At 33.1% G+C, this 14,367-nt stretch overlaps 1 protein-coding gene across 3 annotated transcripts in view; it reads right to left on the bottom strand.

Moving 5' to 3' along the window:
• Positions 1 to 14,367, bottom strand: part of Karybeta3 (karyopherin beta 3) — a 196,376-nt gene that overhangs the window by 96,211 nt on the left and 85,798 nt on the right. For all 3 annotated transcript variants that reach the window (XM_085809207.1, XM_085809206.1, XM_085809205.1), the window contains exons 7-8: positions 11,474 to 11,605; positions 1,121 to 1,244 (exon numbers count right to left, since the gene is read on the bottom strand). In XM_085809207.1, coding sequence (XP_085665333.1) covers positions 1,121 to 1,244; positions 11,474 to 11,605 — 256 coding nt within the window. The remainder of the gene's footprint in view (positions 1 to 1,120; positions 1,245 to 11,473; positions 11,606 to 14,367) is intronic.

Genomic DNA, 14,367 nt, shown 5'->3' with positions numbered 1-14,367 from the left:
TGGAGATTCTACTGCACACTAAAACTTGTCATCCGGTGTGCTGTGTCACTACACTGTCTATCGAGTCACATGATCATAATTTTCAGACTGTATTAGCTATTTAATTATGCTGATATTAGTTTTTTAATGTTCAATAAATATACTATTTAAGACTTTGCATCTTTATGATATTTCTTATTTGAAATTTTTGCACTGAAATTATACTGTTGCTTAGTAGTATAGTAATCTTTATTCTTTATTACTACTTTTTACTCGTACTGGTTTGATTTTAATGACATTATTATCTATTTATTCATTAATAAAGGTTTTGATTTAAAGCACAGTAGTTACTTATCTTTTCTGAAACATGGTTTTTTAATTATTTCAAGATTTAAGTGTACAAACATGAGTGCCTGAAAATGAAATTTAAAAATAAATGAAATGATATAAAGAGTAATCTGTGTACTCAGTACACAAAGAAAATCATATATATATATTTTTTTTAATTTTGCTGCAAACTAAATTTAGCAAAAAATCAAAATCACGTGGCACCATCTGTAAATATTTTCCGAATTGTACCGTGTCTTCAATGCGCAACTCCCGGAGCAGGGTATTACGAAGACACCATGGATTTCTCGTCGTTTGACCCAATTTCTGGTCCCAATGCATTTCCTCCCCCCCCTTCAGTAGCAGTAGCTAAGTTCAAAATTGCAGCTGTATCTATAGTAGCAATTTAAAGTAAAATAGTCATCCATTATTTTGACTATCTGACAACACCATAAACTTTGTTTACAAATTGTAGACAGTGTGACGCTGTAGAGGGCGGGAACACTTCCTTTCGCAGTGATTGGCTGAGACGCAAGCTATCTCAGATATTGTCGGCCAGCTAAGTTGGCTGAGGAAATCGCTATGTGTAGACGGGCCTTAAGAAAAAATGCTGCACAATATGAGTATGAAAAGTACTTGAATGCCTTTAAGAGATTCTCAATTTTTCACACTTAAAAAATTTTCAAGTCATTTCGTCAAATCCCTATATATATCATTACAACGTACAAGTTAGTTATTAGTTTTAAATATTTATTTTTCGCAAGCAAACTTATTAAATTTATAGTTGGCACAGGAGTCTCTCACTTTTACTTACTCAATGATGGTAAATGTTTACTTCCTAATTTCCTAATCATACCAGGTGCAGTTTCTGTTAGTGTCACAACAACTTCAAGACAGAGAATACGACAAGATTCAGAGCATGAAATACTGCATGAACCCTATAAAAAATATAAAAAAATAATTAATTAATGGAAACTCAACTCGATGATACGAAAAGGATGATCATAGGCTAGGTGATATTTTTTTTTTTTTTTTTTTCTTCTTAAATCCAGAAGAAAATTATGCCAACTATTTTCAAGACAATAAGTAGATATAAAACTACTTACTCTGAAGAACCTTCCATGTACAAGTATTTTAAGAGCAAACACACTTGACCTTTGCATTCTTAGTAACATTTCTTAATAAAACTAATTTGACAGAACAGGATTTTTTTCCCAAGAAAACAGCATTAAGATGAGAATACCAAACAATTTTCACCATATAACTTACATAATTACTACTATGCAAAAATCAAACATTAACACTTCCCCCCCTTAAGTGTTTGGTAGTCTAGAAAGAATTCATCTGCATTTCTGTGCTCTTTCATCTTTTGGCAAGTTATTTTCTTGCTACATCTTTTCTATGGTCTATCAAGCATTTCCAAGAGGTAATTTTTTTTCATTAGAAAGTTAAGATGATTACATGCAAATACAATTCAAACTACAGCTCCAGAGATGCATATATCAAACTTTAAAACCACTACTAAAATACTAAAGTCCTCTCTTTGAATAACAGGCCATACATTCTGACAAGGAAACAACCATTTACTGAAAAATGAATCAGAATGTCAGTTCCCATCTATCTGGAAAAGGCAAGCTCCAACATTTAACACAGTCATATTAATATTACGTAGGGTGTCGCATCTAAAATACAAACTCTGAGACAAATACTTCTAGATGCTTTCTGTTCACAAAATAGAATAAGAATCTATAAGAGAATGTCCTATCAGAAGCTGTTTTTAATATATAGAGGATAACAAAAAAATTTTGCCGTTTTGGACAGTGAGAAAGAAAAAGTCATAAAACAAATAATTAGTTCAAAACCAAAAAGAGTAATCACCATTGGCACCCGGTGCCTTTTGCCAACGAGTGGCTAGCTGTGTGATGCCCATCACGGTAAAACTCTCTGTAGTCTTGGACGTAAAGAAAATCCATGAGGGCCTTTTCGAGATGTGGCTGGTTGTTGAAGGGTTTTCCATGACCATGATTGTCCAGTGAATGGAAAAGGTGGTGGTGAGGTCTAAGGAGAAAGTATGGTGGATGGGGTAGTCTCCCAGCCAAGTCGCTGGATGTTGTCCCAGGCCTCGAGAGCCACATGTGGCCTTGCATTGTCATGGAGGAGGAGTAAACCCTTACAGTTGACCAATGCTGGCTCTATGCATTAATGCTTGATGCACATGTTCCAACTGCTATTAGTACAGACTTGCTGTGATGGTTTGACCCACTGGCAGGAGCTCATAGTGCACCACTTAGCGAATAGTCTAGCAGATACAGAACATGATCTTGTATGGGTGGAGAGAAGGTCTTGCACTGTGAGGCACTAAGTTCCGTGGTAGCAACCAATGTCTGGAACACCTTGGGTATGTTATACTGGACCCACGTTTCATTGCTGGTGAGTACTGGATCAAATAGGGATGTATTGTGGTGCCGAGTAAACAATGACGAACAGGCAGTGACACACTGTTACTTGTTTGTATCAGACAATGGAGGTTTTTGATTACCTTGTACTTTACAGTTGAATAATTAATAAATGAAGATTATTATTAACGGAACAACTTGTCGTTAGTTGCCAAGCTCATGATGCATAGCCAAATATGTATAGTCAATGATAGCTAAATTTGATGATGATAGCCGCTAATTTTAAAGGTTTTCAGATATTGCAAAACAAAGGTGAAATATTCCAATTAACTGATTTTGTAAAGAAATGTGGAGAAGTGGTAAGCATAACTTTTATTACTATAACAGGAGTTGTTTTCTCCAGGTCATTAAATTTCATGTAATATTACTGCTAGAATATAGTTTCACAAGTACGCCAGAGAAAATTCCCTGAAATTTGAGATTATTAAGTAATAATAAATAAATTTAGAAGGAAGAAAGCACATTAAAATAAAGTTAATTACTTAAGGATTAAAACCTTATTTACAAAAAATCGATGTTATTTTGGATAATATAGATATATTAAATGGTAAGCCTAGACGACTGGTTATTTTTGTTGTTATTATTTTACTGCAAAATGAAAAATAAGGCATTTAAGAAAGAAGAAAAGGTTTAAAAGATTTTGTTTTATACGAGTACGGGGGGATTTACTTTCGTTCAACATGTACTGCACATGCGAATCTCTGGATTCTCGATGTTACTGGAAATCAAAGATGCAGGAAACTTTCTTTGCCTTTCTAAAAGACAATCTGACTGGCGCTGCGAAAACTGGCTCTACACCTGTTCGAGTGACGCTCACGCGATACATGATTTGCCAAGAATGTGATTGCTTTCGATGTTGGCACAAAAATTGCTTTTTGGAGGATCGCAATGAATTTTCCAAATTTAGACAAAAATATTTAAATTTCCTCACTTCTTCGGTCAATTTTCAAATTTCTCGGTGTTCCAGGTAGTGTGGCAACTCCGTATATAGAGAAAAATGAAAGGGGGTTAATGAAGAAAATCATTCTTTTAATAGGGGTCTGCAAAGAAAAAGTTTGGGAATACACGAACTAGATTATTGCACCACTGTATTTAATTTTGCATTAGAACATTATTTCCGACTCCATGCGACTAATTTTACAAGATACATTTTGTATTTTATCAACATTTGAAAACTAAAAATTGTTTCCTCTACAGGAATTGTACATATTAGTGTCTCATATTTCTGCCAATGTAGTAGCTACTGCCACAATGCTAAGAATGACAAATACTGGAGATGGATTTCAGGGAAATAATGTAGCAGAAAACTCTTGACAGCTGATTTCAAGAATGCCTTCCTGTACAATTACTATACTTCAGGTCAACCTAAGTTGAGAACACCGGATATAGTAGAAAGTGTATGCGTCTGCCGTAGAATATAGTTCTACCGTTTCGAGAAGTAATATTGTAAAAATTACACAGTGATATATGAATACTGTTGAACAAAGAGAACGGAAGGAAAAAATAACTGAAACGATAGATTACGTTGTGTCCAGCTTTTTGTTTTAAAATTTGCTAAATCGTATCAATCATTCCATGACCAGCAGGAAGACATCCTTTTTTTGGGCATTATTGGCGAAACAGCAAATTCCAGCAACCCCGACCTCACCACACTCTTGACGAGAAAAGCAATTAAGGCATTCATTCATTTACTAACTGGGAGGAGAAAAGCAATTGCTATGGTATCTGCTTCATCTTCGACATATGTGTATAATTTTCAAACTCATAAAGCTGAATAAACAGTACAGCTAAGATTATCGTAATGAATATTTTTGTCAATTACCAGAGGGCATTTTCCTGATAAATACGATAACGATATTATTACTTGTTATAATCTTTGCGGGATTGAATACCTCAGTTAAAAAAAGCCCTTTCCAATGCCACAAATTAAAAATACAGGAGTCGTTTATAACACAAAAAAGAGGGGGGGCAGACCTGTAAACAGTTATAAAAAGCATTATAAATACAAGCTAACAAATCCCTTAGAAAATATAAAATGGAAGTGTCGCACCAGTAGCTGAGTGGTTAAATCGCTGAATCGTTTGAGCGCACGCGAACGGGCTGTATTCATAGTCGGTTTTGGTGGTTTTCTCATGTGTAACGTGAATATGAGCTTGTTTCCTTTAGGAAGTCCTCCACAAAATGCATCTCACCCCTTAGTCGGATATCTCTTGTGTGCTGTGCTATATTCAAATCACCTAACCTAACCAATACGGAAATACTGATCAATAAAATTAACTATGGTAGAATGAACAAGGGTTTCTGCCTAAAGGAAGAGATGGCTTCATGGGGAATTTACAAGGGTAAAGGACTTTTTTTTATATAACGTGCTGAGGGACTCCTATGCAGTTCAGAGCTTACAAAAGTCACTACAAACGAACTCTCTGCATACTACCAATGTTTCACAGCTTAAGCAACTCTATCATTAATGGGCTTCACTTGCAGATGACTCCATCTAAGGAAAGGAATAGCCAGATGTTTTGCTAATGATATGCTTGTTGTTTTTATACCTCAAAGAAAATGTATGGTTTTTGCCTAACTTATACATTCACTGCATTAACTCTTAACCCTTTCTGCATAAACTCTTAAAAATTAAAAAAAAAAAAAAAATAACTTACTACCAGATTTTCCAAATTTATATATTTTACTTTTAATTATGCGAATGGTCTTGGGGAAAAAATTTGACCCAAACTGCAAGGAATGCATTGTTAGCTCTTCCAGTTTCAAGTTTTAAAAATCATCAAATTAGTATTCTCACATTTAGATAATAGTGAAATATTTCACACAGATTAAGAAAATGAATAACATGCCCTACATTTTACACAATGATGAACTATCAATAACAATTACAGCTTCACTGCATAAAAAGATTGCTATTTAAACGCTGGATTTGGCAAGAAGTCGCCAAATGTGTAGCGAATTAGAGGAATTAAATATCCGCGGGCAGTTTACTGCGTATGGATAACTTGAAGAACAGGGTGAAAAGCTGTGAAAAGGTCGTTCTAGCTTTGCATGTGTTCTCAGGTTAGCTTGTCGCAAAGTATAGTTTATTTTCCACTTTAGAACTTGGATTCTCCCCCGAGGAGGTGTGAGCGATAATTAATGGCAAATATTCCATTATGATATTCAAGGCATTTAGCAAAGATATCAAGATAAATGGGAACCTAACGTAATGGGTGACTACTACTGATTTTGCGTTAAAAGTTACGCCATCAAAAAAGCAAAAAATAACTATAAATGTTGAGAAATATTTCTCATTTTTATAGCTTCCAATATCTATCTTTAAGTTTAACATTAGCACATACATTATGCATTACAAATTCTACAATTCTTTTACAATATATGTGAATATTTCCATTTGGAATGCAACATATTAAATGAAGCCTAAATATCGATATGGGTTAGGTTAAATGAACATGCCAAGCATATAAGGGCTATCCACCTAAGGGACGGGAGGACTTGATGGAAGAAGCTTGCTCATGTTAATGGTACACACAAAGCTTTAATTTGCTGACCAGTGTATAAAAATTCAAACAACATATGAATTATGCAGAATTTTAGACATCATTTTACATATTTTTTAAAATCGTACCTTGGAAATTTTCAGAGGCATTTTTTAGATTCCCATGAATTATTCAAAATTTGTACACAGTTGAGAAGTCCAAGATCATGTCCCCTATTTTAAATTTACAGAAAGGACATTTTCGGAAAAAAGTCCTCTTCAGTGCTATACCAGGGTTGCCACTCAGACAGGAGAATAAAATTCCGACTTTTCAAGGTGTGTTTCAAAAAAATTCCAGTCTATCCGCGTAATGCACATTGGCTGTGCTAAGAGGTAAATTAATTATGGTATTAGCTGAGAACACAAAAATTTGCCAATTACATATGATTTAATCCCCCAAAACATTACTATTTTAACTATAATGTGAATTGTTTTCTCCACTGAAGACTGTGATCAGAATCTGCCTAATCTGGATTAAAAATTTCTTTTTTTTGGCAGACATTTTGCAGCTAAACAAAAGAAAGAAATATATTTAATGATATTTTTAAATACATTCAGGTATTTTATATTTATTCAGAAGCATACATAAGCAAAAATATGAGCATTAAAATCTGTGATGGTATGCATGATGATACTGCTAGAATTATTTTCAGGATTATACCAGAGAAAATTTGCTGAAATTTGAAAGTATTATTTAATAACAATAAAAGGGATAAATAAATTTAGAGGGAAGAAACAACATTAAATGATACAAATAACATAAAAATAGAGATAATTACTTAAAAATTGAATTGGAATAATCAACGATATTTTAGTGAATATAGTTATATTTAATGGTTAGCCTAGATGACTGATTTTTTTTTTTTTTATTTTACTGCAAAATGACTAATAAGGCATTTATTAAAAAGGAAAAAAAGGTTTAAAAGATTTTGTGGTAAAATCCTAGTATACGGTAAGGCCCTGGCACGAATTTGAAAATTGTCGCCAACACCAAAATGACCCGTTTACTGCTCATCATAATATCGCCAGATCCCGAGTGCGCTGTACTTTAAAAAGAAGGGAAAAAAAGGTTTAAAAGATTTTGCGATAAAATCCTAATATACGTTAAGGCCTTGGCACGATTTTGAAAATTGTCACCAAACCAAATGACCTGTTTACTGCTCATCATAATGCCTCCAAATCCCATGTGTACCATGGAGGTTAGAATATGATACAAAGGCTATTCTAACCCACGGAGTGTAATGATACGCATTCTAACCAAAGCACGTCTATATAAGAAAGAAAGGTTCCATACACATAATGCTATTACGCCGCTAGAAATCAGAGGGAAAATTCGCCGAGGGATTTGGCAACGGAACTTGGTGGTCAGAATTTCCCTCTCAGCGATGTGTATAGGGAATTGAGGAATATGTGTTAAGAAGAAACGTTCTTTGACAAAGGCCTGTCCTTTGATTTTTCGCAAAAATTTAAACACGGATTTTCGTAGTTTACCCCCCTAAAAATAAAGAATCCATTAATAATTATACTTGCACGAAAAATATTTTCTTTTGCTTTAAAGTTTAAAGAAATTTTAAACGATATTTATTTTATGAACTCTTGATAACGTGACCTTTGAACTTCAACACCGGCTTCGAGCTTTGGCAAGAGATATTTCGTGCATGTGCATGTGCAGCTGTTTCCCTATACGTTGGAATGGAGCCACTCCTGTTGCAGAGTTTTCCTTCTTAACAATACATATTTTTTTATTCAGAAGATTTTTTATTCAGAAGATTATACATGGGATATTACGCAATCGGAATCAACAGGTGCCGGTATTCGGAGAATAAAGAACTAAATAAAGGAAAAGAAAGAGACTAATCTGGGGTGTTTCTGATTCTAATTTTCAACAGATTGCGTTAAATTTCCGGAATAGAATCAATTTTCGCTTGGGTTGGGTGGACCGCAAAAACTTTTAGTCCTACTCAACCCAGATTGGACAGTGACCAAAAAAAGTCCGCTGCTTCAATATTAGAGATTTTGCAGAGAAAGGGAAGAACCTCCCAACCTCCGTACTGTATAATATATTGGCAAAAAAAAAAAAAAAAAAAATTGACTATTCGAATACTTTCCTTTTATTTAAGCCATTCCGAATATTATTCCTTAGAAAGCTTGTCTGTGTAAAAACACACCCATCTTTGGAAGTTTATCTATACTTCAGCAGTTACTGCAACTATATTATTATAAATATTCATATAATATAAGCATAACGATCATAATAAACACGAATATGAACTGACCACGCGGAACGAGAATGCAAATTATTAAAATCTTGATAGAAATTCAAACATGTGTAGTATTTGGGTGGGAGGAAAGAATACCGAATGTAACGGAATTTTCTACCGTTTTCCCAATTCTTTGGCCAATAGAACAACATGCACCTGCCTGTATTCTTGCGCGCACCATAGGTTACATTAATGCGGAGAAAGGGGGGAAAAGCAATTTCCGGGAGTATGATTTACCATCAAGGAAGAAAAGTTGTTTATTTAGTTTCGGCTTTGGTACGGGGGAAAAATGCACGTTCATTAAAAAAAAAAGGATTAAAAAAATCACTAAAAGCAAAAAATAAGCACTAAAAACAAAAATATACGGGCTTTAAAGAAAAAGTAAGCACCTATAAGGGCCTTTATATTTTATTTTCAAATATAAGCACTTGTAAGGACCACTACGAACCCTGTAATTGGAACTATGAAAATTGGCTCTATGTCAGCTGCCAGAATGACGCTCACGCGATACATTGATTCGCCAAGAAAGTGATTGCTTCCAACGTTGGCGCAAAACTCGCTTTCTTGAAGGGATCGGCATATGAAATTCCCTGACTTTAAGATTTTGACTAAAATATTTAAATTCTCTGAATTTTTTGGTCAGTTTTCGAATTCCCTGACTTTTTTCGTATTCCCAGGTAGCGTGACAACCCTGTAGAGACACTGAAGTGTACATTTAATTTTCTGATTTAGTTATCTTGATATTTAAAGCAGATGGTCAATGCTTTAATTTCCAGCATTTTTAAACTTAATCAAAAACAAATTTCCTGGGCATACTTTCAGGTTTTCACACCAGCTTTATCTCAAATTTGTTAGCTTTTTTTCGCTTACATACTACCATCAATTCCTTCCCCCTCCCACAAGCTCACCTACTACTATCAACCAAGTAATAAATGCAATCTAAATAGAGTAAAGCAAATAATATCAGGGCTCATAATTTGAAAAAGTGATTAATTTCTAGCAAAAGTATCATATATATTATATTTAAAATGTACATGCATTCAAATTACGAAAAATAAATACTCACTTTTCACGACTATGAAGACATGATGCATTGTTTGTTAAATTGTCATAAAGATATTATAAACTTGAAAATCAAGTTACAAGAAAGCATACCCATGTTGATTTTGTGTGATCAAAGAGAGATAGGATTCAGCGACTTACAAATGGAAAAGACGAAAAACTTTGGAAAAATAAAGTACTATTCTGGAAGACATTAGCACAATATATAAGGTACAATATGAGGAATACAATAGAAACCTTGAAACTGAGAAACTCAAGAAAGAACTCAAAATTCATTTAATTTTGCTGCAGGAGGACTTAGACAACATTCTATTTGAAATGGTGAAAATAACAGACGAGAAACTTCATCATAAAGAAATAATATATAGACTGCTTAAAAATAAACAGAAATTACAAAAGAAATTCATTAGAGAGAATTTTTCAACCAAAATTAATGTAATAAGTTGTGCTAATAATGTGAATATAATTATTGAATAGACTTTATTTGTAAATCAGGCACAATATATGGCAATGTAAAAGTTTAAGAATTATTAATAAATACTAGACAAAGACGTGGGCAGAACCAATTAACCGTAATGGTGGAGGGATGGTGCCCATTACAACTACTACCATCAAAAAAATTTATGAAAAGATAAAGATCTGGCAAGTGCAGAGTTACTTTGCTTTATTCCAAACCAAACACAAAAGCTTGCAATCGTAAATGAATATATTGTCAGTTAAATCAGAAGACTTAATTAGTGACTGCTTTGTCCTGTCTTTAATCTTTACATTACTTTTTCCTGGCTAACAAAAATAAAAGTAACATTTAGTAGTGGATTGAGCAGGAGATTCTAGAAATAAAGGCATAGAGTTAACAAACATATGAAACTAAAAGCATATTTAAAAAGAAAAGGTTATCATTTATAATATACATTTCAATTAAACCTAAGACCACAGCTAAATTACTTCATGCAATGGTAAGTACGACAAATATTACTAAGAGTTTTAAAAAGTAAGCATAGAATTTTGGATCCATTTCAATGCATGGCAAAGTTGTTTTTCCTTCTCCTATGGAGAACTCAGAAAAAATAATGAAAAATGCTTACTACTGACCTTTTTTTAGTAAGACAACCTTTCCTTAAATATGACAAAAATACAAATATTTTTCAACTTAAATGATTTCTAATCTTTCCAACTAATTTGTATAAAATAATGCCTCAGTCATTTGCCATTAATTCTGTATTTCACAACAGGATACAATTTCATGTTTTCTGATGTTACCCAAGTTCATTTTTACATTTTCCTTCTCCTGAGGAGAAAAGAAGAAAAATGATGAAAACGCCTAAATTGTATTCATTTAGAAAAAAATTTCTCACACAAAAAAATAAAATCCCCCCCTCCCACTAGAATGATCTCTAATATCTTAAACAGTTCTCATGATAGAAAACCTCAATTATAAAGTTTTTGCCAACAGTTTAGTACTTCACTAGAACATAATTTTTTTGTCTCAGGGTCCATTCTAAACATCTTACAACGCCTTTTTAATGGTATTGTGAAAATTAATAGCCTACAGCAGCCATATTCAAATCCTAACTTGCAAGGTGGATTAAAATCCTAGAAAATCTAATGAATTATGTATAACTAAGTGTCCACTCTCTGTTAGGTTTGCAAAATTGTTTTCAGGAGCTTGTTTGCATTTTTATGCTGTCTTACTGCCATCAAATTTGAATACCACTAGTCTGAAAAAATTAACACCTGCTAGAAGAAAACAGTACATTCCAGAATGCTTTTAATGTTCATCAAGGTTCTGAAGAAGTCCACAAATCATTACAGCATCTAATAAAAAAAGTATAAAAGATGAAATTTACCTTTAGACAAATTTGCATTACAAGATCTAACTGTGCTCTAAAATACTGCGGGCAGGTCTCAACTAGGTCGATAATATACCTCAAAATATCTTCCGGCCGTGCATTTATATCATCCAATGCATGATCAAGGAACTAAATAAAACACAAATAAAAACATTAATCTACAAATTAATTAAAACTAGTTGTGTAATTTACATTAAATTTATGGTTGCTGACTTTATACACATACTGTAAAACTGAATTTTTAATTACTCACACATACATTAATACTCAATTATTTTTTATACAAGTAGCATTTTAGATTATTTTGATTATTTAATTATGGCAAATATCCCTTTGCTCAGGTTTTCCTTAGAAAGGTATCCTTTTACTCAAGGAATATCTAAGGAAAGGGAAGAATGCTTTCATGAAGGACTTTCTAAGGGAAACTGGCACACATACATGTTACACATAGGGAACATGCAGACAGCCTCTTCGCTGGGGTTTAAATCACAAACGAAACCACCAATGTTCAGAGACTTTACTGCTTGGCCGCTGATGGGTCTGCACTCACTTTAGAACAAGTGTTCGCAATCAGGGAAGCATCGTGCATGCATCGATAGCAGATTTGCCGTGTATATTGTGATTTCAAATACAGAAAATCGGGTCACTAGCTATGCACCAAAACCGGCATCTTAATTTCCTCTTCCAGTAGAACTGATGGCTGATTGCAGATCAAGGAACATGCTAAAATTACAAATCATATGAATCTGACTGTTATATAAAAGAGAATCTTGTTTACATTTAAATGGCTAATAATATTCTTCACAGTGTTCATTAAAACCATACTTAATTACACAGAAATATATCCACTGAAATTAATAAGGAAAGTTATAAAAGTCATTTCAGTGATTTCCCTGTCTCTACCGGTAATGACATTGCAGTATTTCTCACAGATAACAGCAAACATAACATAAAATAGGAAGTTTGTGTAACATAATTAAAATTAATCGATGAATTATGTACAGTAAGACATTTGCAGCATGAAATAAATTAACAGTAAAGTATAATGTACGCTATATTTACAAACCTTATGAACATATTTCTCTCTCTTTTTTTGGAAAAAGGGGGGGGGGGAACCACAACCCAAATTCTGATAGGTTTGCCTAAGATAGTCCGATGGGCACTATCTTAGGCATAGTTATGATGGGCATAGTCCTATCATCTTAATTAAGATTAAAAAAAAAAAGAAATTATGTTCATACAAGTTTAGACACTTTAGAAATGGGTGTTACAGGTTACTAGCTAGCTCTCTCCAACAGCCTTCTCATTTCAAATGTCCCCTTCACTCACTGACGAGTCTTTAGAAGGAAAGTCACGTCTCATTCCTATTCATTAGCCACATGATTCAAATATATCACTCCAATATGCATGGGGAGAAGTAATTTTTTGCTCGTATTTTTTTATTTAAAATGTGCTATATTTAAATCTTAAAATGTGTTATTTATTAGTTTTAGTATTTTTAATAGTCCATTTGATAGAATTTACAGCTCTTATATCACTATCATTCATTAGGAGTAGCGAACCAAGTAATAACTTCACGAACAAAATCATGGTATGAACAGTGATTCTGAGCATGCTCGTTCATAAGATAGGGAGGGTCTGAATTAAACATTGCAGAGTACTCTCTTTCTCATACCTACAAAAGCCTTATAATCTTTGACATTCTAACATTTTAGAATAATCTCTGAAAGTCAAGTGAAAAGTGAAAAAAAATAACAGTTCATGTACTGCACAACATACTGTACAATTTCAACTAAGTTAGGAAAAAAGAACCATTTTAACAGCATACTAAATAGGGGACCAGGTACTCCAAAACTCATTAAATTACTGATTTTCCAATTTTTTGCTAAAAATAGACCTTAATACATATATTTAGAAGAAAATCTGTAACGATCTCATTATAATAAATGGTATAAAAAGGCTTAAAATTTTGACAGCTCTTTATATATCACACACAACTCTGTGTTTGTTAATTTTATTTAATTCTGAGTTGTCTCGGTTATTTATTTATATCAGTAAAGAAAAGGAACATAATTACATGTGACTCCAACTATCATAAAACTCTGCTTATTGGTCATTCTCCAAATTCGGGTACTTTCTTGAAACTCAAGAATATTAACTGTTCTAGTAATACAACATTCATGTAACAAATTGTACTATGTAGTTTTAGATGGGTACTAATTAGCCCCCTAAAATTGAAAATTTATTTTTAATTGTTTTTGTACGATAAAATTCCAAATATGTGACAAAAATCAACTCCATGGACTGCAACCAGCCCATAGTTTACTTAAACATGTTGACATATTATTAAAACTACATGAACTATTATTTTTTAATTAAATTAAACAAATATGTATTGAAAAATATTTCTACCTGTTAAAGTTATAATAAATTTGGTAAATTTAGAAAGTTTTGTTCATCTAAAGTTTGCAGTCGGGTTCAAGCATAACATCCATGGACAGAGGGATTTTTTTAAAAAAATTTTCACATGGCAACACTGTTAATTTCTTTCCAGTGGTGTTGAAGAGAGGCAGCCATTTTGTGTGCATCTCTATTGAGTACATATATGAATAAAGCTTTCAAAACCTTTAAAATGTGAACTATTGTATGTTTTTTTAATCATGTTAAGTGTACATGTTAGGCCTAACTATAAGGTTAACCCGCGAGCACATGCACCGATCTGACGAACACGAGAACACGCGGCGAGTATGTCATACCCGAATAAAAAAAACTGTAAATAAAAATTTGCCGAAAAAATTAATCGGTTTTTTAAAAAGAAATTAAAATGTAAAACCAAGTTAATACTTCATTTTAGACAAAATAGGAAACAATAAGGAGAGGAAAAATTTACT

The sequence above is a fragment of the Stegodyphus dumicola genome, chromosome X2 (genome assembly GCF_044657685.1).
Source record: "Stegodyphus dumicola isolate Sdum_Otavi_A_Nest chromosome X2, ASM4465768v1".
Lineage (NCBI taxonomy): Eukaryota > Metazoa > Arthropoda > Arachnida > Araneae > Eresidae > Stegodyphus > Stegodyphus dumicola.
Note: the sequence above shows the minus strand (reverse complement) of the source record. Positions and strands in the feature narration are given on the sequence as shown.